The following is a 21,294-nucleotide window of genomic DNA, read 5'->3' on the forward strand; positions in this document are numbered from 1 at the left end:
AGGACTAAGTATTAAACAAAGATTGTTGACCTTTTTGACCAGAGAGAGTGATAGTGGTTATGATAGTGGTTAAATGAGGGACAAATCTTTAGTTTCATAGTTTTTTAAAATCTATTAAATCTTGGATTATTTTTGACTTACTGCAACAGAATCAGCGGTCTTGCTTCTTACTCTTTCCTTTTTGCTTTTCCGAATGGGTTGTGCTGTTTCAGAGCTGAAAAAAATAAATGAAACATTCTTTGAATTGATAATCACTAAATGTCAATATCTCAAAGGTTGAATTCTTAAAATATATGGTAAAATTGACTCATGTGTGTTGAGTGACAGACATATAATTAGAAAAAAGGCTTATTGTAATATTGACTAGAAACTGCATTTTATGCTGTTTTATGTTCAAATAAACCTTTTTCATTTAATAAAATTTGGAACTTACACTTCTTCACTACCAGAACCAACATTCAATAATGTTTCGAATCTAGCTTGCGTTCTTTGTCTTGCAGCTTTCACCTTCTTTGCTTCCTTTGTCTTTTTCTTTACCAACACTGAAAACAAAAAGAACATTGTTTTCAAGTTATAAAAGGAAAAATAATACTGTCAAGCCATTCCAGGGTCAAATTGAAACTATTTTGGTGGCAAAACAAACCTAGTTTATTTTATAGAGGGATCATACACCTCCTAATGATAAGCGGTTCCGGAGATATTGAGATTTTGGTTCCACTAAAATAGCACCTTTTTAGACATTTTAAAGGTTGATAACTTAGATTATGGAGTAACCTGCGGCACCAAAAATATGCTGCAAAAATTGAAAATTCAAGCTTTTGTATTGAGTCAAGTTATTCTAGATATCTTCATTTTGACTGCAGACTTTTATCAAATTCTTTTTGTAATGGCTTGCTAACACTTAAGGAAGAAATGAAAAGACATTTTTTTTGAAAAAAGAAGACATTGCATTGCAAAAAAACGTTATAAAGCTGAAGATAAAATTGCTGAACCTACCTATTTTTGTAATCAAAGCGCTGCGGAGGAAAAATTCCCCATGACATACAATATAAATAACTGTTTTAGGCTAAAAAAGGGTCAAAATTTTCAGTGGCACCACTCTTTATAATTCTAGTCCTCATTTCAGGCTGAAAATGCTTGCCAAAGTATGTAAAGTCTTAAAAATAATAACTTTTAATGAAAGAATTTTAATCTCAGAGCGTAGCACCGTTGGATTTCTCAGGTATTTTCTGATAAATATGGAGAGTTTCACTGTCTGAACAGTTTTTCCTCTGCAGCGCTTTGTAATCAAAGATGAGTTGTGAAATTTTTTGTGTCCCGCAGATCTAATTTTTCTAAAAATGGCCTTACAGTAGTTGGAACGGATTTTTAGACAAAAGTGTAGAATAATATTACACCTGCATATTTTATATGGTTGAAAAGCTAAAAGAAAGCTCTAAATTACTCAAAAAGAATTAACTTTATAGCTGAACTACAAAAAGAACAATTACTTGTTAAAGTTGGACCTAAAATTGAAGATTTTCATGAGCAACAAATAAAAAACAAGCAAACAAACCCGGATTGGCTATCATTGTTTTTTTGCGAAGCGAATGTACATGAGCGAAGCAGAATTGCTATTGTGTGTACGTACCTTTAACTTTCCATTCTTTCAACCATCTATAAGTATAAGGCAGGAGATGGGAAAACGTTTCGAATCTCCGAGTTGCGCGATACCAAAATATAAAGGAGATAAAATACAAAGGATATTCAGCGAAATGGTAACTCAAATTACCTCCGTCATATCAAATTTGACGTATACGTCAGAATGATACGAAGAACGAGTCAACCCTCCGTGACCCGTGACGTCAATATTTAGGAGATAACAAGCGTGAAGAATATCCCGGAAAATGATAAAACAAATTACCTCCGTTATAGTAAATTGTTATATTTGAATTTATATCAAAACGAAAGTGATGCCATTATGCTCCCTATCCTGTTTGACGTCACGGCGATAGAGATATCTTGACACTGATTGGTTCTACAGATGCGTTGTCATGGTTTCAGTTTATCATCAAAATGGTTATTTTCTTTTTTTCTCTCCGAATTTGGCCGAATCGCAATTCTGAGAAACTGCTTGGCTGTTTTTTTGAATTTTTATTGAGTCATTACTTTCTGTTATCATCATTACAATTTATTATAATTTGTCCTGTTTTTCTTGGCTTCGATCCTTGATTGGCATCGTTCTTTTTTGGTCATTAGTTTGGTTTCGACTTTCATTTCAATCAAATCGACAGCAAAGAAAGAAGGCTGTTATTGTACTTGTTTATTGTTTGGTTGGTTTTCAGATCAGGGAAGTCAATTTTAAAATTTATTGTGCTACAAATTACTTCTCATTTTTTACATTTGGTCTTCGAGTATATCCTCCTTGCTTGCCCTTTTGTTTAAAAGATACCATATATTGAAGCAACTTTTGTTTGCCATTCAACCGAATTAATTATTTTTTGCTAACCGTGTTTACTGTACTGCAAAATTGATTATTTTAATAATATGTCAGCTTCTCCAGACAGAATTTGTCCAACAGGGCTTACCAATTTTGATAGAAATGTGTGTTTTTTCAATTATGTTATTCAAGCATTGTATTCAGTTGATGCCTTTCGGAAGTTTGTTTGTCAATATGAAATAGTGCTGAAAATGATCCAGTTATAAATGTGATGAAACACTTATTTATTTCTATGACGTTCTCTGATGCCCCATTAGAAACATACCCATTATTGCCATATTTTGAGCTGTCAGGTATGAATCATTCTTAAGGACCCTGCCGACGCACCGGACTGTCCGGTGTATTTGTCTGGTGGCAAAAAGTAACCTTTCGTTACACCGGACGCAATAAGTCCGGTGTCAGTCCGGTGTTGCATACAGGGAATTTTGGACGCCTGACATTTATGAAACAAAAAATTAAGAAACACCGGACGCACACCGGACTGGTTATGTCCGGTGTTTTGATTGTCCGGTGGAAAAAAATATCCTTCTCCGACACCGGACATCCGACTTTCTTAAGTCCGGTGTAGAGATTGTCCAGTGGTAAAAAAAATTGTTAAGTCCGGTGCATCGGCAGGGTCCTCACTCTTATCAAACAAGTTCATCCATCAAACTAGAAGTTCAGTAAACATTGCAATTGCATTCAATTTAATAAAAAGCAGCCAAATTATAAGCAATTTTACACAACACATGAAACGCATGCAAACTTCCTCGTAACTTTCTCGTGTCCATCATTAAAATTTTACAAAAGTAATTTGCGCGCCTAGTCGACCTGGTTTCCCCGTCCTTATTGTTTATTGCAAGCACGCGCTCTAGGCGCTAAGAGGCCGCGTAAAACTTCTAGGCACCGCACCTAGCACATGTGTCCGGTCCCTTTTCAAATTCATAAGGAAACCGGGTTCTTTTAATTATTTTCGGTTCACGGTAAAAGGTCTACTAAAAAATTCCTCGCGTGCAAAATGTTGTTGTGATTTGGGCATCTTCGTTGAAAGCATGCTAATTAGTTTTTTAGTGACTACATCGTTAAAGTTTTCTTTTCGAAAAAAACCCACTTCACGTTTCTTACATTTCAACAATCTGTGATATGATAGGGAGAGTACAATTTAGTGATTGATTGATAACTTTAATAAGTATTTGTTTATGTTTGATTTTTTATTTCGAAGACCAGCCTACAGCTATGTCGAAATTAGAAGACGCATGTCGATATTAGACGATCCCGATCCCGATTAGACGTTTTGTCACATATGGAAAACTTTTGTTGTCGCCTTGAAGTTTTCTTCCGCATACGTTTTTTTTTCCCTTTGGCATTCTTTCAGATTACAAAAATGTTTCCGAAAAGATTTTTTTCCCTCCTTGCAATTTGTTGGAAATTATATCCTTATTTAACATTATTAGTTATATGCAAAATGACTCTTTTTTAAAATCATGAAATTTTCCTTGGTTCATTTTATGATATCCTCCTTTTTATAAAGGTGAAGCGTGACGCTACAGATCAAATCTGTGTTTTGACTGGGCTCACCAACCTTTATGATTATAAGGGTACAGTTTGTTTTTATTTTATAAATTCAAAATGCCCTGAGTTTGTTAGTGTTTTCATCTTACTTCTTATATTGTTGTTTCTTTAAACTTTTTGCTATTTACAGTTAGGAACATGGCGAGTTCCTGTACGCGGCCGCAATCAAAAAAATCATAACAACACTCATTAAAAAATGGCGTTCGTGTCTTTTCTCACTTTTTTTAGCCTAGACGATGTAGCAAACAAAGTAAGTATGAGCACACTGTGCTTTTAATTAGCTGAAATTTTTTTTCCCGTCGGAAAATTTTTTTCAAACTTTCAGCAATGATTGACCAAACTATTATAATGAAAATTATCCAGCGCATTTTTTATCTTCTTACCTTCTTCATCCTCATTGAAGCACTTGAGGTTTACTGAAGTTAAGCACATAAGATATTCTTATAATTATTGATATTCACTGAAACACTGTTCTTTGTGCGCTGAGGTGGAGTGCGTGACGTAACTCGCGCGGCAACAACTCGCGTTCTGTTGGAAGATCATATTGGGCGTTTTGACGTTACCACCCATTGAAGCAGCGGGCGCCCCTGTCTTTCCGCAACTCTTTCCACCATTTTAGATGGTCTTAACAATAGATCCAAAAGGGCGCCATAATCTTGGAAGATGATTTGTTTTGGTCTCCGGCTTTGGGAAGTAGCAATGTTTTTGGTTGTTTTCGATGGGAAATGGTAAGAAACTTAAGTTTACAAGTGTCATTTAGTTTTTGCTGGTTTATAGAATGGCAGGATCCTGGATGGTTTCCCTAACTGATTTATTTTAGAAAATGAAAAATAGAACGGTTGAAGCTTCATTTTTCATCAATGAGAGATAATACTACACTGACTACAGATGTCATTTTTATAGAGAGGGACTATAAAAAATTTGCAAATGATAGGATATTCGGAAAGAGTAGAGCGAATGTAAAGTAAAACTGCAAAAATGTTGTTGAATATACATTGTTTGTGTGTCTAAGATGTTTTGCTTGCAACTTGTGAATTGAGACGCACCGGACTTAACGAACACCGGACACGCGAAAGTCCGGTGTAAAATGAGAATTTTTTTTACCACCGGACAATTTCTACACCGGACTTAAGGAAGTCGGATGTCCGGTGTCAGAGAAGGATATTTTTTTACCACCGGACAATAAAAAACACCGGACATGACCAGTCAGTCTGGTGCGTCCGGTGTTTCTTAATTTTTTGTTTCATAAATGTCCGGCGTCCAAAATTCCCTGTATGCAAAACCGGACTGACACCGGAGTTATTGCGTGCGGTGTAGCGAAACGATACTTTTTGCCACCGGACAAATACACCGGACAGTCCGGTGCGTCTGCAGGGTCCTATACATATACGGCTTGTATGCTGGCCTCTTTAAGAAAAGGTCTATACCCCTTGCATCTTTTTAAACATAAAATGAAAATACTCACAAGCTTCGGAAGATTCAGATATCTCCTCTTCCATTTCTTGAAAATAGATTTATGGCAGAGTGAAATGATGCACAGTCAGACTTTCAGAAGTGTAATCTGGCAATCTCGTCTCAAAACGAAAGTTCGTAAAAATTTTGGTACCATTATGAATTTTAGGAAGCTCATTCAAAAAGTACTACCTTAGCTAATTCCAGGCATTCCAGGCCGTTTTGAAAACTTCCATACTTTTGAAGTACACTATCTTGAACTTTTTTGTTGACAAACAAAGCGAGTCTTCCCGCTGTTTTTATTTTATCGGTCGTCATTATAGCCGGTTCTCCCCCTCCCCCTCTAGTTTTAATGTCAAGATGGCGGCGAAGAAGTGCCTGAATTTTGAGATTGATTATTTTGTTGACATCGCACGCCAAATTGCTTACAAAAGGTTCATACACAAAAAGTATTGGTGAGTGTTCTTAATGTTTTTAGACCTTTTAGCTTTTCTGGTTTATTGGGTACCGTGAAGTCTTGCATCAGTGGAGGGTAACTTGCATGATGTGAAGTCGGGTATAATATAGGTATATAAACTTAGTATATATATAAACTTGCATATCAGTCGATATCAGTGGAGGCTAACATGCATAGCCCTCAAATGAATGACCTGGATGGTCCTTAAAATACAAAGTTAAATCAAAACAAAAATGGTATAGTAGAGCTGCGAGCGGAGCTGCGTGGTTCATTTGTTTTGAAATTTTGCTGCTTTGTTTTGATTGGTCAGTCATTTCAGGGCTATGCATGAGCATGTTTAGCAACTCCAGAAGATCTTTTTCAAAATCTATCCTATCTTTTAGAGCTTTGAAAAAGAAAGAAAATGAGGGGTCATAGGCCTCCAGAGGATTAGTGGTTGTAAAGATATTCAAATTTTAGTGTCAAAAATTTGACTAATAATGTCAAAAAAAAGGTTAGGAAAATAGCTTGGAAAAATTCGAAAAATATGTCAAAAAAGAAAAAAAAGAAATTTTCCAGTCATGCTTCTTAAATTTTGCATATCTCTTTTTCTAGTGTAGCTAGAGACCTCAAATTTGGAGGGAGAATTCGTTGATGGTGTTAAAATATTATTATATAAAAATACAACTACACAGCTCCGCTCGCAGCTCTGCTCTACCATTTTTGTTTTGATTTAATTTTGTATTTTAATGACCAGTCAGGTCTTTCATTTGAGGGCTATGCGTGTTAGCCTCCACTGATGCAAGTTACCCAATCTCACGGTAGTATATTTATCAAAATAAGGAAAGATATATCTTTTTTTGAAAAAAGAAGACATTGCATTGTTTTATTTTTGTTTTTGAAGAAAATAGCTTGGAAAAGGTTGAACTGAGTCAAGAAAGGTGGTAGGACCCATTTTCAAGGGGCCTCTGGAAATGGAGGAACAAAAACTTATGAGTAAAGAATAAGTTTTTCTGAAAGGAGAAACCCCACATGAAAAGAAAATCCATTTCGGCAGAAATAAAAACTTTTTTTTGGACATTCCCATGCTAAAGAAGCAAAAAAGTTAAAAAAACTACATGAAAATGAAAGAACTAGAATTAGCGATTGTGATTTTTGAATTCCTCACCCTTTTTCTGATAAACATACAAAGTTTCAGCCTCCAAATTAGATTTTCCTCCGTTTCCAGACACATTTGTTCTTCGATAGTTGCAAATTTTTTTTCTCCCGTCGGCAAACAATTTTCAAAATGTTGTAAAAACGTTCAGCATTTTACCAATTTGCTGTCTAGCCCGTGTCCACAGTGTTATATACCGCTGGAAAGCTTTAAGATCACGGGCTTTCATTTAGTAAAAACCGGAACGCTTTAGCATACATAGAAAAAAAGTTCCAAGGGTTCAAAGTTCACGGAAAAATGAAACATTTGTTTTGACGTCAACGAAAGTTGCATGACTTCTGGAGTCGCTAGCATGTTAGCCTCCTCCACTGATGCAAGTTACCCGACTTCACGGTAGCCATCAGTGGGGCCCCCCATCAGTTTGCATGAATGCGTGAATGGGCATTTTCGGTTGCATGAATGCGTGAAAATTGAAAAAAAATAAGTGAATGCGTCAATTGAAAAAACTTGCTTGAACATGAAAATTCACTTTGCGTGAATGCGTGAACCTAGGAACCTAGGCTATTTTGTGCGTGAATAAGTGAATTTTCCCTTTTTTCCACTGATTGCAGTGTTCCCGATTTTCCAATGTTTCCCTGATTTTTCCCTAAAATTTTCCCATTTTCTGAAAAATTGGATTAATGCGTGAAACTCGATGAAAATTTGCGTGAATGCGTGAATTTCGAAAAAAAATAGCGTGATTGCGTGAATTGAGGGTCCGCTGGGGGAGCCTCATCAGTCGCCATTAAACTTAAACTCCTATATCAGGATTAGAAACTAGGCTAGTCTTACCTCTTTTATCTTTTCCTTTAGGGAGGGGAGCCGTCCATATTCATTTGACAACGCAAAACATCAAATTGACGTTATGAGTGGGAGGGGGGTTTTCAAAAGTTAGGTTTGACGTTATAAGAAATCAAAGGTATACCTTTTTGTGAAAATCGCAGATACTTGTAACCACCAACCACACTATACTTTATAAGCTTTCGAAAACATATTCGTGTATGAAATACATGAAAATTTGCTGCTCGCATAATCCCATTGGTTCGCGCTATGATATCATTACATCATATTTTCATTGTTTGCGCGGTCGAGCGAACCACATCGCACAAGTTGGCAAAGAAGGTGGTACGCCTAAAGCACGGCACAGCACGGACCTAGCGCCAAGTGAAGCTTTTAATTTCTTTTTAAAATAAAAGTCATTAGTTAAAAGAACACATACACGCACGGGTACAACCAAGTACGGACTTTGCGATGGAACGGGAAAACTTTGATGAAAAATGGCTACAACTTTTGGTATACATCAGTATCGCTTGACGTTATATGTGGGGGGTGGGGGGTTCAGAGGATAACGTCAATTTGACGTTTTGCCTTGTCAAATGAATATGGACGGGTCCCCTTACAACAATACAATGCTGACAAGTTGACACAACACATGTGTACATGTACATTGACAAGTAATCCCTGAGAGAAGTTTATATTGAAATCTGCAACAAAAACGAAAGTGGTCTCTTCTACTGATTGCTTCCCAGCGCTCCTTTGCAGCTGTTTATCAAATTTCCACCAATGACGTTGCGGATTTCAAACAGCCCTTCTTTTTGGCACCCGTGGCCTTTCAGTGCCTTGCATGACGGGCGGCTGTAAAATCCCACCCTTCATATATTCGTTTCGATCCATGATCTGTGGCTTAGGTTTTTTCTCATCTTCAATTTACTGAAGAAAGAAGAAAGCGGTGATTTGATGCGAGAGTTAGATTGTCAACAAAGTGCCGTAAAAAATTATTGAATAAAAGAAGAAAAGAACTTTTAAAAATCTTAAATAATTTCATTTTGAAGAATAGGTGCAAAAAAGTGAAACATAGAAAAGTTTAGATTTGGAAAATTTTCAATGTTTAGTTTTTTGCACAAACCCCTGTAACTATGGGCAAGCACCCCGTTGCTAAGATGCTGGCTTGAAATCGAAAATGAAACCACTCAAAAAAAAGAAAGTAAAACGTATTCGAAATCCAGTAATCTTGATATATGAGTCTATACTGGTCATCAAATGACTAGCTAACTGACCAATCAAAGCAATTAAAAACGCAGCTCCGTTCGCAGCTCTACTCTGCCATTTTTGTTTTGATTTAACTTTGTATTTTAAGGACCAGCCATGAGTCATTCATTTGAGGGCTATGTTAGCCTCAACTGATGCAAGTTACCCGATCTCACGGTATAGGTTATGTACAGATATTTGCTGTCGTGATCGGGGCCCTCCCCCCACTAGCGGACGCAATCCTTACTTAGCTTTCCAGCGGCGTATAACACTGAGGCTCGGAATTCTCAGGTTAGAAAAACCAAATTAGGAAACCGAGTTAGCAAAAAGCCAAGTTATGATAGCAACTCCAGAAGATTTTTCAAATTTTCTTTTTTTTTTCAAAACCTTATCTTATCTTGTAGAGCTTTGAAAAAGAAAGAAAATGAGGGGTCATAGGCCTCCAGAGGATAAGTGGTTCCGGCAACTGCTCTAACTTGGGACGATTGGTTGAAACATGATATCTGATCTGTATTTTTACTTGCTGTTAAATCTCTTTAACAACTAATTTGTTTTGATAACTCCACCAAGTTTATCAATCATACTTTTTCGTTCCTCTTAGAGTGCACAGACACTCGCGTGTGCTCCACTTTAGATTGTTTTCATAATTTAATTTAAAAGCCTACTCGGTGCGAAAGAGAAATTTTGTATTTTTTAAAGCCCCGTTCATTAACTCAAATTAAATGACTTTGGAGGTTCGGTGAAATGGTGGCCGAATTGCCGTCCCATGTTTTATCAGATAGTCCCAAGTTAGAGCAGTTGACGGTTGTAAAGATATTCAAATTTTAGTATCGAAAATTTGACTAAAAATGTCAAAAAAAAGGGTTAGGAAAATAGCTTGGAAAAATTCGAAAAATGTGTCAAAAAAAAAAAAAGAAAAATTTTTCAGTCTTACTTCTTTAATTTAGCATATCTCTTTTTCTAGTGTAGCTAGAGACCTGAAATTTGGAGGGAGAATTCTTTGATGGTGTTAGAATTTATTATTATATAAAAATATTTATAAAATATTTAGTATATATCAAAATAACGAATTATATCTTTTTTTGAAAAAAGAAGACATTGCATTGTTTTATTTTTGTTTCTGAAAAGAAAGTAGTATCCAGATAGCTTGGATAGCTTGGTTCTTTAACCCTAACCTGTTTTGACATTTTTTGTCAAATTTTCGACACTAAAATTTGAATATCTTTACAACCACTTATCTTCTGAAGTTTTGACCTTCATGAATTTTTTTTTTTAATTGTATCAAAAAAGAGTACAGTATGCTACGTTTTTAAGAACACATTTCTTTGTTTTGTGATTATTTCTTTTTGAATTATTAACCCTTTCCGGACGCACGGGCCACTGGGTGGCCCATGAATCGTGTTCCTATATGACGCACGGGCCACCGGGTGGCCCATAGCCTTGTAAAAGATTTTAACAGTTTTCGCACCAAAATACAGTAACATGGTTTTGAATAATGATTTTGAGATAAATTTCCCGTAACCTGCAAAAAAACGCTTTTCCATATCTTGTTTACAACAAAAATTAAAAATGTTCAATGTTTGTTGCAAATTTACTCAGGCTAAATCTGTAAGGGAAAAATTGCTCAAAAATTTGGACAAAAAATCACTTTACTCAGATTCTTGGAAAGCTTATGACATGAAATTTTTTTTACTGTTCAAAAATTCAATTCTCTAAATCATATTTAAAGTTCAAGGCGTAAAGCAAATGCCTTTTACTCTATTTCTTTATTCAAAGTCAAAAACTTTGTCTTTCCGAAAAAAAATTTGCCGATTTTTCGGTCACGTGACCAGGTGTCAGCCATATTTAAAAATTCTTTTTTGGTATTACTTACCGTGATATCTTTTATCAATCACTTTCTATTGCAACTTTAGTGAAGCCAGTCAAAAACTGAGTTTTTGTTTGCGTCATATAGCGGTGAAATCATGCGTCCGGAAAGGGTTAAGTTTGATCTTTTATTGTTTTAATCTTCTCAAGGTACTTTGTTGGCTTTGTGTAAACTTGCTTATGTTTTGCATATTTTCTAACTAAATTCAACCACGGCTTTTTCGTTCCTCTATTTTTGCATATAATCTTTTATGGGGGATGGAAAAGCTTTGATCACTCTCAATTATTCAGAAAAACACAAGAAAATCTAAATCTGTTGTTACACATGCAACAGTCGGATTGTCTTTTCTTTGAAATGTGACAACTCAACTGAGGAACTTGGATGCCTAATCAATTTTCAAATATCTTTTTTTTTTCACTAAAAGGACCTAAAAGAAAAAATTGATTAGACTCATTAACTCCCAAGTTTAATAATTTTGTTAGCATGATTTAAAATGCAAAATTTTTGAGTTTCTTTTTACCGTTAGAAAGTTCACTGCACCTTTGGAATACTAATAGTATTATTTCTTCAACGTTTTGCTATAACTACTCTAAAAAAGATTAATTTCTTATGTTTTTTATCTCTTTTACAACCAAATAGAGTGTAACAGTAAGAATAGTTGGAGCGCATGTGAGGTCACAAAATCAACAGAGGGGGAGTTTTTCTCCATTGTAGAGTCAAAATTGTGAGAAATTAAAGATTGAATAACTCAATGAATAAAAGACATTATGAAGTGGTTCTTTTTTTGTTTGATCACATTTTTCTTCCTCTTTGATGTTTCGAAAAAAAATCTCAGGGTTAATTCCAAACATTAATTCCCCTTTAATGGATGCATTGTACTGCTTTTGTGCTTTTTTGGTTTGGTTTTGTGAAGAAATGGTCTGTTATCTCATTAAATGTTTTTTCAATTTAAGGTGTATCTTAATTAGACCATTTTTTTTTATTTTTCATTTATTCAGGAATGTAGTTCTACATGCAGTCGCTTCAGTTTTAGTTGTGTGGTCAGCATTTTTCATTTCATCGTGTTTTCTACCATATTTCTTGTGCCATCTCAATTTGATTTTTATTTTGGTTTTGTGCATTGTTCAAGATGTCCATGCAGGGGTATGACTATCATTTTCTCTCGTGTTTAAAATTCTAGAAACTGTTTAAAATGCAACATGTTTTTTCTTTTATAAGCATAACGTTTATAAGCATAGTGATAGGAAGGCTCAGTTTTTGGCTCTTTCGTTTGAGAACCTAGAATGCTAAGCATAATGCAAACCTGATATAGGGACAGACACTTGCTTATAAAAAAACATATAATTGAGTTAAAAACTTATTATTTATTTTGCTCTGTGTGATATATTTGTAAACATCTCACAAATAAAAATATTTAAATCATAAATAGTTTTGTGGTTACTGTGACTTAGTAATGGCCAGAAGACATAGGAAAATTGAATCAAATTTGAGTTTCATAATTCGTTTCCAGCTTGCATCTCTGCTGGTTTACCCTGTATTGTATTACCATGCTTTATACGTCACTGATGCTACATTCTTACAAGTAGTAAGTTTAGCTATCCTTATTTACATCATACAAAATTTTGTGGGACAACAATGGATTGAATGTGTGGACCAAATCACGCAGAATACAATCAAAAGTGTGGATCCTAATTTCTTAGCTGCTGACTTGTACAATGAAGTGTTTCTATCATTCTATCATAACATGATCACGTTACTCATCCGCATGGATTTTCGAATGGACTTGCATGATCGATCGAATGTTGCCTTGAGACAAGTTTTGGACCGAATGAAAAAGACACCATAGTTTACTGTGCCTCTGTAAAAATCCAATTTTTAAGACTAATTGAGCGGGATCAGTTATATTTATTTAGAATGTGTTTCACTATCTATACTGTATTATTTAAAAAAATTTTAATCATTCTATATTTTTATAAATTTTGATCCAGAAGGTATGAATAGTGGGATGGATTCTAAGCTCGGGAAGGAAAGTAGTTTAAATTTGTAGAGGGCATAAAATTGCCTTTTTTCACTTCATTTTTTTGGCTGGGATTTTACAGATTTTCGGAATTTCCCTAAAATTTTGGGATATTTAAACATCCTTATTACCATTTTTCACCTTTGTCAAACCCTCGTCCTAAGCATCGTTTTCGAATTTTTGAATGCTTATAAAAAAAACATGTAAAACATGTAGACAGGCACCAAATAGCACGAACATCATTCCTTAGAATTATTTTAAATTATATACAGTACATCAAATAAAAGAATTTATCATATATGAAATGCAATTTATTTATAAATATTCTTACAAATTTTTAAAGTAAAAAAATGTTCTTTTTATTCTTTGTATACTAGTTTTTAGCCTGGATATCCAGCCCGTAAACTTTTTTCTTGATTTTGATATTTCTTATGTTTACGGTCTGGTTTACCTAGATCGTCTGCATTCTCATCTGAGGATGATTATGCGGATATTCTGATTGGTTGGTCCAAGCGAATCAGAGATCTGAATGGTGGCGCGCGTATAAGAAATTATGCGAGCCGACTTGAAGTGTTCGCCTAAAGGATGGACCGCGCGGGCGATCAGCAAGGCGCGTACGCTGCTTTGCAAATCCCCCTGATTTTTCTTTTTCAAAGCAAATAACAATAGAATAGCTAATTATCTCCCTTGGGTGTTTGACCACGCATCCAAATAAAAATAACAATAATGGTAGGGAAGAAGTGTGAAGATCAAAACATGGGAATTTTTAGATGTTCTGGTTGTTTTCTTTTCAATTATCTACTTGCTTAGATATTCTTGTTTTAATCTTCTTAATGACTTGGTTGCATCGTGTAAAGAACTAAAGGTATATCTTTATTTTGCTTCAATTCTTCTTTTTTGTTTGCCAATTTTGTATTGCTGTTTTGGGTTGGATTTTGAAAAAAAAAATTTCTCCAAAAATCACTTTGCACTTTCTTTTTCTGTCTAACAGACTTTCCACCACACTGTCTATATTTTATGGTAAAGGCTGCCATTCTAAATTGATTTATCACTGCTGGGGTACCATCTTGCAATTATGCATGTCATTATGTGCATATATTTATTTGCAGCCATGGGATTCATGCAGGAAAATCTGTCAACAGGGGTTCACCTGATTTCTAGGTGAACCAAGCTCTATAATTTTAGAACTTTGTCTGGCTGAGGTAAAACTTATTTTTTCTAAAATTTTGAGCTTGGATATCCAGGCTAACTAGTTTTTGTCATGTAGTTTAAAGTAGGTTTATTTTTGAAATGTTTTTTTTGTATGTTATTAATATTAGTATTTTTTACTTTTTCTACACCAAAGTTCTACTGATGAGTAGGGGAATGTTTGTCTCCGCATTTCGAGAGAAAATTTGTGATAAAAGCAAAATTTCAAAGTGATATAATTTTTTGGGATTTCAAAGTCTTTGTATAATATAAATGAATACCTTAGAATGTAAGGAAAGAGACATTGTCATATGTTCAATCTAGATATTTTTCTAGTATTTTGAGTCGATTTTTATTTTGTTTTTTTTTGTTTATTTTTTGAAGTTTTATTTGTCTATTTTCTGTCTTTTGTTAGTTTTTTTTCATATAGTTTATATGGTATGATGAAAAACTCGACCTTAATACAACTTAATGTCAATATTTTAGACTCACCCCACGCCGTTTTCATATTCAGGTAACACATACTCTCCTTTCTGTAAAAGACAGATGTTTAAATCTGGTTGGTTGAAAAGATTTTCAAAAAATGAAAGAATGTCCCGACTGGAAGTTTACTGAAATATTGGTTGATATATGGACATGTTGAGGTTAAATGAGGAAGTTTTGAAAATATTTAAAAATGTTTTTATTTTTTTCATTTTAATAAGCGGGGCGGTTTGAATCGAATGTCCCGGTTGGAAAATTTCAAAAACTAACAAGTGGCGGGGGGGGGGGGCCATAATGTATTCTTCTTTGTTTTCTTTTTTATCCTCTAACTTTTTATTAAGGTACAAAAATTTTTTTTGAAATGAGATAGACCTTTTCATAAATTACGTCACGAACATCACTTGCCTCTATTTTAAATTTATTGCCATGGTGATTAACTCCCAGCGGATTTTATTGAAACTACTTTCTATTCATACAAAAATGATTTAATATCTCAAGAGACATAATCACCATGGAAATTGTTTGAATACGAGGCAAGTGATGTTCGTGACGTAATTTATGAAAAGGTCTATTGCTGACCTGTATGCGTAATTTGAGACTAAATTTAAACATTCAAATTCATTTTATTCTTTAGCAACGATAACTAAAATGAAATGATTAGAAAATAACAACAAGACGCAGAAAGGCAAAGAACCGAGTAAACTGAGACAAAATGAGTCAAAACCGTGTTGCATATTTTTATGAGCCAGATGTCGGGAATTTTCATTACGGTGTTGGCCATCCAATGAAGCCACATCGCTTATCACTCACACATAACCTCGTCTTTAACTACAATCTGCACAAGAAAATGGATATTTTCCGACCCTACCAAGCCACAGCGTATGATATGACTCGCTTCCATTCTGAAGATTACATACACTTCTTGCAGCGTATTACACCCACTAATAAAGCAGGATTTGCATCGTCTTTCCATAAGTTTAGTGTTGGTGATGATAGTCCTATCTTTCCTGGATTGTTCAATTTCTGTTCGATGTACACTGGAGCTTCTCTACAAGGTATAATTTATGTTGCATTCATGCCGCGTGCGCCACAAAAAGGTTTCTCTTTGAAACTAATTTTCTCGAAATCTAAAAATTTTTAAAGAACCACTTCTATTTCATTGAAAAAAAGAAAAATAAACTTAAACTTTTATGGGTCATTTATTAAATTCGATTCATTAGATCAAGAGTTATGCTCAATTGAATAAAAAAGTAACTTTCGGAAAGTGCTCAAAAACTTTAAAAATCGACATATCAAATGTTTTTTTTTAATTTGGTAATCGCAATATAGCCTTTACATGATTAAGAACATTTTTCAGTAACTATAGGAAATATTTTCTGCATTAGTGTAGTGGTTACCATCATTGACTTCCTTACAGGAGGCCGGAGTTCGATTCCCACTCAGTGCTACAGTTCACTTGGCGAATGAACGTACCTTTGCCCAGGTCGACCCCATGTCATTTGAGGGGATACCATCTGAAGGTTTTCCTTTAAATCTTTACGATTGGTGAAAATAAACAATATGTTACTAGTGTTATTTCTTATATGCCATTTCAAAGCAGTTCAAAGGACGTTTCGTTTTTGCAAGACAAGTTTTTATCTAGGGGCCATCAAAAGCTTACGTCTATTGTTTGAATGACACCATTTTATTATTCAATGCGTACAAGGGGGTGTCAAACCTTTTGCGTACGTACTATATGGATGACCCCTATCCGGGTTAAAAGTTAAAAGCTACTCTCGTATCTGTTTGCTCTTTTATTCAAGCCCTATTGATGTGTTGTTTGAAAGGGATGAACTAACTCAGTTTGGTTTGATTTCAGACTCCTTAGATTCATTTCCATCATTTCTTAAAGGTGCTGTCATGTTAAATAACAAACTATGCGACATCGCTGTTAATTGGTCCGGTGGTTTGCACCACGCCAAGAAATTCGAAGCGTCCGGATTTTGTTACGTCAATGATATCGTGATTGCGATTCTTGAGTTATTGAAATATCACGCTCGTGTTTTGTATATTGATATTGACATTCATCATGGCGACGGCGTGCAGGAAGCTTTCTATTTCACCGATCGTGTCATGACAGTCTCGTTCCACAAGTATGGGAATTTCTTTTTCCCTGGTACCGGAGATATGTATGAACTTGGGGACGAGACGGGAAAATATTATTCATTGAATGTGCCGTTGCATGATGGGATTGATGACCAGACTTACATAGCATTGTTTAAACCTGTTATTCAGGGAGTCATGCAGAAGTATCAACCAACCGCTATCGTGTTGCAGTGTGGTGCTGACTCGCTAGCCCATGATCGGTTAGGTTGTTTTAGCCTGAGTATCAAAGGACATGGAGAATGTGTTAATTTTGTGAAATCTTTTGGCGTGCCGCTTTTAGTTTTGGGCGGTGGCGGGTATACAATACGTAATGTTTCTCGGTGTTGGACTTATGAGACCGCATTATTGGTCAATGAACCGGTAGACGAGAAAATACCCATCACTACAGACTATTATGGATTCTTCGCACCTGACTATCAACTGTGTCCAGCTATGAGCGGAAATTTCTCGAACCAAAATAGTAAATCTTACGTGGACAGCATCCGACAGACGGTTTTTGATCATTTGAAGTTTGTCCAAAGTGCACCCAGCGTTCAGATGCAAGACACGCCACCCGATATTTTTTCCTTCGAGCCGGACAATGAGGATGATAATTTAGATGAGAGGCTGGAGACTGGGAAGTAAGTGTTTTGCTTTTATTGTTTGTTCTTAGAGTACTAGGATTGGAGATTATCGGGTATTTGCAGACCAGTGCTCCGAAAAATCGGTTCTTAGTTTGACTTGGTTTGCCGTCAGCCGACCGACTCTTCTCTAAACTTGCCGACCTAAAAACTTTTATTGCTATTTCGACGGAGAGAATTTTTCTTCTTCAAAAATTACAAAATGTAGACAAAGGGGTCACTCCACCTCTAAAATCTAGTGTCGAATGACGGCAAGCCAAGAATTTTTTAATTTGTCCAGCCTAAATTGGTGCAAAAATTGATCCTTTGAGAATTGATTTTCAAGTCCGCACATTCCCTACACCTACTTTTGCTCACGAAAAAAAACCTTTCTGGCTCAACGACAAGGGAGTTGTGAAAAAGATTTTTATAAGATTCATCGCCAGTTTAAATTTTACCCGAAGAAAAATCCCCCCCCCCCCTAATACAGAAATCTTATATCGTCGTCCACAGGGCTAAATCTCAAAATAAGTGGAAAATTGGAAATCTTGCAGTTACTCTCGGGTACCTAATAGCCGGGGGATTGGAATAAGCGGGGGGATTGGAAAAAAATCTCAAAACTTAATAAGCGGGGGGGTTGGAATAAAAATGTCCTTGGTGGAAAATTTTTGAAATGGAGGCTAATACAGCAGAATTAGGACAAAAGAGGGAACTTTCAAAAACATTTTCCAAAGATTTAATAAGCGGGGGGGGGGTGGTTTTCCTCTACATGAAAGAAGGGCAATCTCAATCTCAAGGATGACCACAGTAAAACTTTAAAAATTGTAGGTAAGGTACTAATTTTGGGATTGAACATTTTAATGACGTAAACGACGATACTACACATGAGCGAATTTCAATATTGTATTCATTTTCCCTATAGCATAGGCGTGAAAAGGTTTTTTAATCTTCATGGCTTTTTTTCATGGTGGTAATCTCATGGTTAATTGAAATTCGATTGACGTTTTTGCGTGCGTTAATTTGTAATTTCCCGCGAATTTGTAATTAACCGAGCTTTTGTAATTTCCCTCCTAGATTTTGTAATTTCCCGCAAAAGTGAAATTTCCATCCTTTGGAAATTCATCGCCTTTTTTGAATTTCTTACTAACTTCAAAGGCTTAAGTAAATGAAATACTACCCAATTAAAACTCGATTCGCCTTTCTATGACTTTTTTGAGACCTCTTTTTAAAGTTTCAGATTGATTTCCAGTGTTTAATCTCATGTTTGATTGAAATTCGATTGACGATTTTGCTTACGTTAATTTGTAATTTCCCGCGAACTTGTAATTTCCCGCCTAGCTTTTGTAATTTCCCTCCTAGATTTTGTAATTTCCCGCAAAAGTGAAATTTTCATCGTTTGGAAATTCATCACCTTTTTCGACTTTCTTACTAACTTCAAAGGCTTAAGTAAATGGAATACTATCCAATTACAACTCGATTCGCGTTTCTATGACTTTTTTGACCTCTTTTTAAATTTTCAGATTGATTTCCAGTGTTAAATTGACGTCTTTCAGAATTGTTAGAATTTCAATCCAAACCATGAGATTAACCAGGAATCCCATGCTTGTTTTCGTCACTCGGGAAATTTCAAAAAATTTCAAAATTGACCTCGGGAAATTTATCCCGAATTTCACGAAAACAAGCATGGGATTACTAGTACAAATTGACGTCTTTCAGAATTGTTAGAATTTCAATCCAAACCATGAGATTAACCAGGAATCCCATGCTTGTTTTCGTGAAATTCTGGATAAATTACCCTCGGTCAAATTTTGAAATGTTTTAAATTTCCCTCATTGCACTCGGGAAATTCAAAATATTTCAAAATTGACCTCGGGAAATTTATCCCGAATTTCCCTCATTACCATGAGATTACTAGTACAAATCCCGACCCTTTAAGAGATTATTTTGACTTTTTGTTGATTTGTAAACCCCCTCAGAGAGACCGGTGAACGTAAAAAAGCGAATTTCAATTTTATCTTCATTTTCCCCATAGGCGTGAAGCAAACAACGAATTTTACAACGGTGAACACGATGTCGACAAAACCAATACCGAGAAACCTCATCCATCCGCTCTTTCCGCTGCTCAAAACAAACCTAAAGAAATAAATAGTGAGAAAAGCAAAGAGAAAAATACAGGCTGATTCTGTTGTTGGAAGTCGGATTTTGATAAGGAATCTTGTCCCCATCTTGCCTGTGCTTACCAGACGACCACAGTGTGTCACAGAAAGATAAAATAATCGCATGTTGGGATAGAGATATAGTCCCGATCGCGATCGTATGTCAGTAAATCCTGCTTAGGGATTAGAGGATGCAAATTTTAACCATCTTCGTGGATCCCATCGTTAATTGTTGGCAGTGAAGATTTTGTATCGATAATTGGAAATTGAGGCAAAATGAGACTTTATCGACGATTTATGAAACTTAATTTTGTGGAGATGGAAATTTATAAAAAGAATCGCTCAGATACTGTAACCCTTCAATCATGAGTTTGGCTTATCAATATTTCCAAATATATTGAAAAACTTGCTACCCCTTGAAAGCCAATGATAACGTTCGTGCTTTTAGGATTTTATCCACGCCTCGAGGAAGGCGGTTTGACAAAGTACATTATTGACTACAGCAGTTTTTTAGGATCGGCAAACGGCTGGTCAGAGAGATCGATTGAGAAAATTTATAAATCATGAATTTGACAGTATTTTTATGACATTAATGACTTCGTTTCAAAATTTGCTCGCACGATCCTATGCAAGAGAAGCCGAAATGGTTTAACACCGTCACTTTAACCGAGATTTTATTATGAATTTTGACGACTCTGAGTGTTATAACAATAATGAACTTTCCAAGGGATCTTCATAATGACTTTCCCAACATTACTATTCTTGAAAATGTCGAAAATATAAAGCTGAACCTTTAACGAGCCACTTTTTCTTGTCAATTCCCAATTAACCGTAGATTTCACCCTTGAAAGCCTACATAACTGAGGAAAATAAGTCTATTAAAAACTTTAATTTTCCTGGTCCTAGGATTCTTGTCATATCTCTCAATCATACGCACTTTTTTAGGCTTTTATTCTTCAAACAAATATTTGGAAAACGAAATACAGGAAAAACAGTGTCAACCTAGCAAGACATGATGTATACTGTCATCCTAGTCATTATAAAAACACTGGTCTGGAGGCTTTTGTCTCTTTTTATTGTTAAAAGATGGAGCTTACGTACCAAAATCGATTTGCAAACTTTTTGATCATGTGATTAGAAAATAGACCAATCCCAAGAAACGATTTTGGTAACGTGATCAAAAACTGAGCAAATCGTAACTTGTTTGTTTGTAACAAAAGAAAATTGAACATAAAGCTAAAACAATACATTGCCAGACCAGGGTTTTTATAATGACTATGCTTTCATTCACGGATGTCAAGTTTCCCGCGTTTCCGACCTCTAAACGAACGTGAGCTAATTTTGGCGATATTGGTAAAGTTGCCGCCTCACCATTATCCGTTTTCGTCTGAATTGATTTCTTCATATTATTCCGAAATAATAGACGATATCGCTTTTAGATAGATGCAATGCATTCTGGTTTCTCGGGGACCCTCAAGGGAATTATAATCTATTCCAGATCATTATATAATCGACATTATAATTCCTTTGAGAGTCCCCGAGAAACCAGAATGCATTGCATTTATTTATCTAAACGCGATATCGTCTATTTTTATTTAGTGAAAAAATGCACCAATGAACCCTGTCGTTCGCCAAAATAAGTTCCCGCCAAGCTTTAATCTTCTGCTGTTGCTCACCAAATTGAATTGTTTATAACTC

At 35.3% G+C, this 21,294-nt stretch overlaps 3 protein-coding genes across 3 annotated transcripts in view; 2 read left to right on the forward strand and 1 right to left on the reverse strand.

Annotated features, from left to right (window-relative positions):
- The window catches only part of LOC136802541 (jouberin-like), a 38,814-nt gene extending 33,202 nt beyond the window's left edge, over nt 1–5,612 (reverse strand). Inside the window, exons 1-3 of the mRNA XM_067059277.1 lie at nt 5,496–5,612; nt 434–542; nt 142–214 (exon numbers count right to left, since the gene is read on the reverse strand). Coding sequence (XP_066915378.1) covers nt 142–214; nt 434–542; nt 5,496–5,529 — 216 coding nt within the window. The 5' untranslated portion in view covers nt 5,530–5,612. The remainder of the gene's footprint in view (nt 1–141; nt 215–433; nt 543–5,495) is intronic.
- Nucleotides 5,613–5,804: 192 nt separating this feature from the next.
- LOC136802528 (uncharacterized) lies at nt 5,805–12,879 on the forward strand. The gene is made up of 3 exons (XM_067059265.1): nt 5,805–5,937; nt 12,007–12,151; nt 12,519–12,879. Exons 1-3 carry the CDS (start codon nt 5,843–5,845, stop codon nt 12,852–12,854), a joined length of 576 nt encoding a protein of 191 aa, XP_066915366.1. The 5' UTR covers nt 5,805–5,842; the 3' UTR covers nt 12,855–12,879.
- A 2,430-nt stretch (nt 12,880–15,309) lies between these two features.
- On the forward strand, nt 15,310–20,396 carry LOC136802525 (histone deacetylase 3-like). The gene is made up of 3 exons (XM_067059263.1): nt 15,310–15,751; nt 16,588–17,461; nt 19,473–20,396. The coding sequence occupies exons 1-3, from the start codon at nt 15,409–15,411 to the stop codon at nt 19,618–19,620; spliced, it is 1,365 nt and encodes a 454-aa protein (XP_066915364.1). The 5' UTR covers nt 15,310–15,408; the 3' UTR covers nt 19,621–20,396.
- Nucleotides 20,397–21,294: the final 898 nt, after the last annotated feature.

This window comes from Clytia hemisphaerica, unplaced genomic scaffold (genome assembly GCF_902728285.1).
Source record: "Clytia hemisphaerica strain Z4C2 unplaced genomic scaffold, Clytia hemisphaerica genome assembly, whole genome shotgun sequence".
NCBI lineage: Eukaryota > Metazoa > Cnidaria > Hydrozoa > Leptothecata > Clytiidae > Clytia > Clytia hemisphaerica.

Coding starts and splice junctions, on each gene's coding strand:
- LOC136802528 (XM_067059265.1), top strand. CDS start 5,843: ATGGCGGCGAAGAAGTGCCTGAATTTTGAGATTGATTATTTTGTTGAC. Junction 5,938..12,006: donor TTCATACACAAAAAGTATTG/GTGAGTGTTCTT, acceptor TCATTTATTCAG/GAATGTAGTTCTACATGCAG. Junction 12,152..12,518: donor TTCAAGATGTCCATGCAGGG/GTATGACTATCA, acceptor ATTCGTTTCCAG/CTTGCATCTCTGCTGGTTTA.
- LOC136802525 (XM_067059263.1), top strand. CDS start 15,409: ATGAGTCAAAACCGTGTTGCATATTTTTATGAGCCAGATGTCGGGAAT. Junction 15,752..16,587: donor CACTGGAGCTTCTCTACAAG/GTATAATTTATG, acceptor CATTTCTTAAAG/GTGCTGTCATGTTAAATAAC. Junction 17,462..19,472: donor GAGAGGCTGGAGACTGGGAA/GTAAGTGTTTTG, acceptor TTTTCCCCATAG/GCGTGAAGCAAACAACGAAT.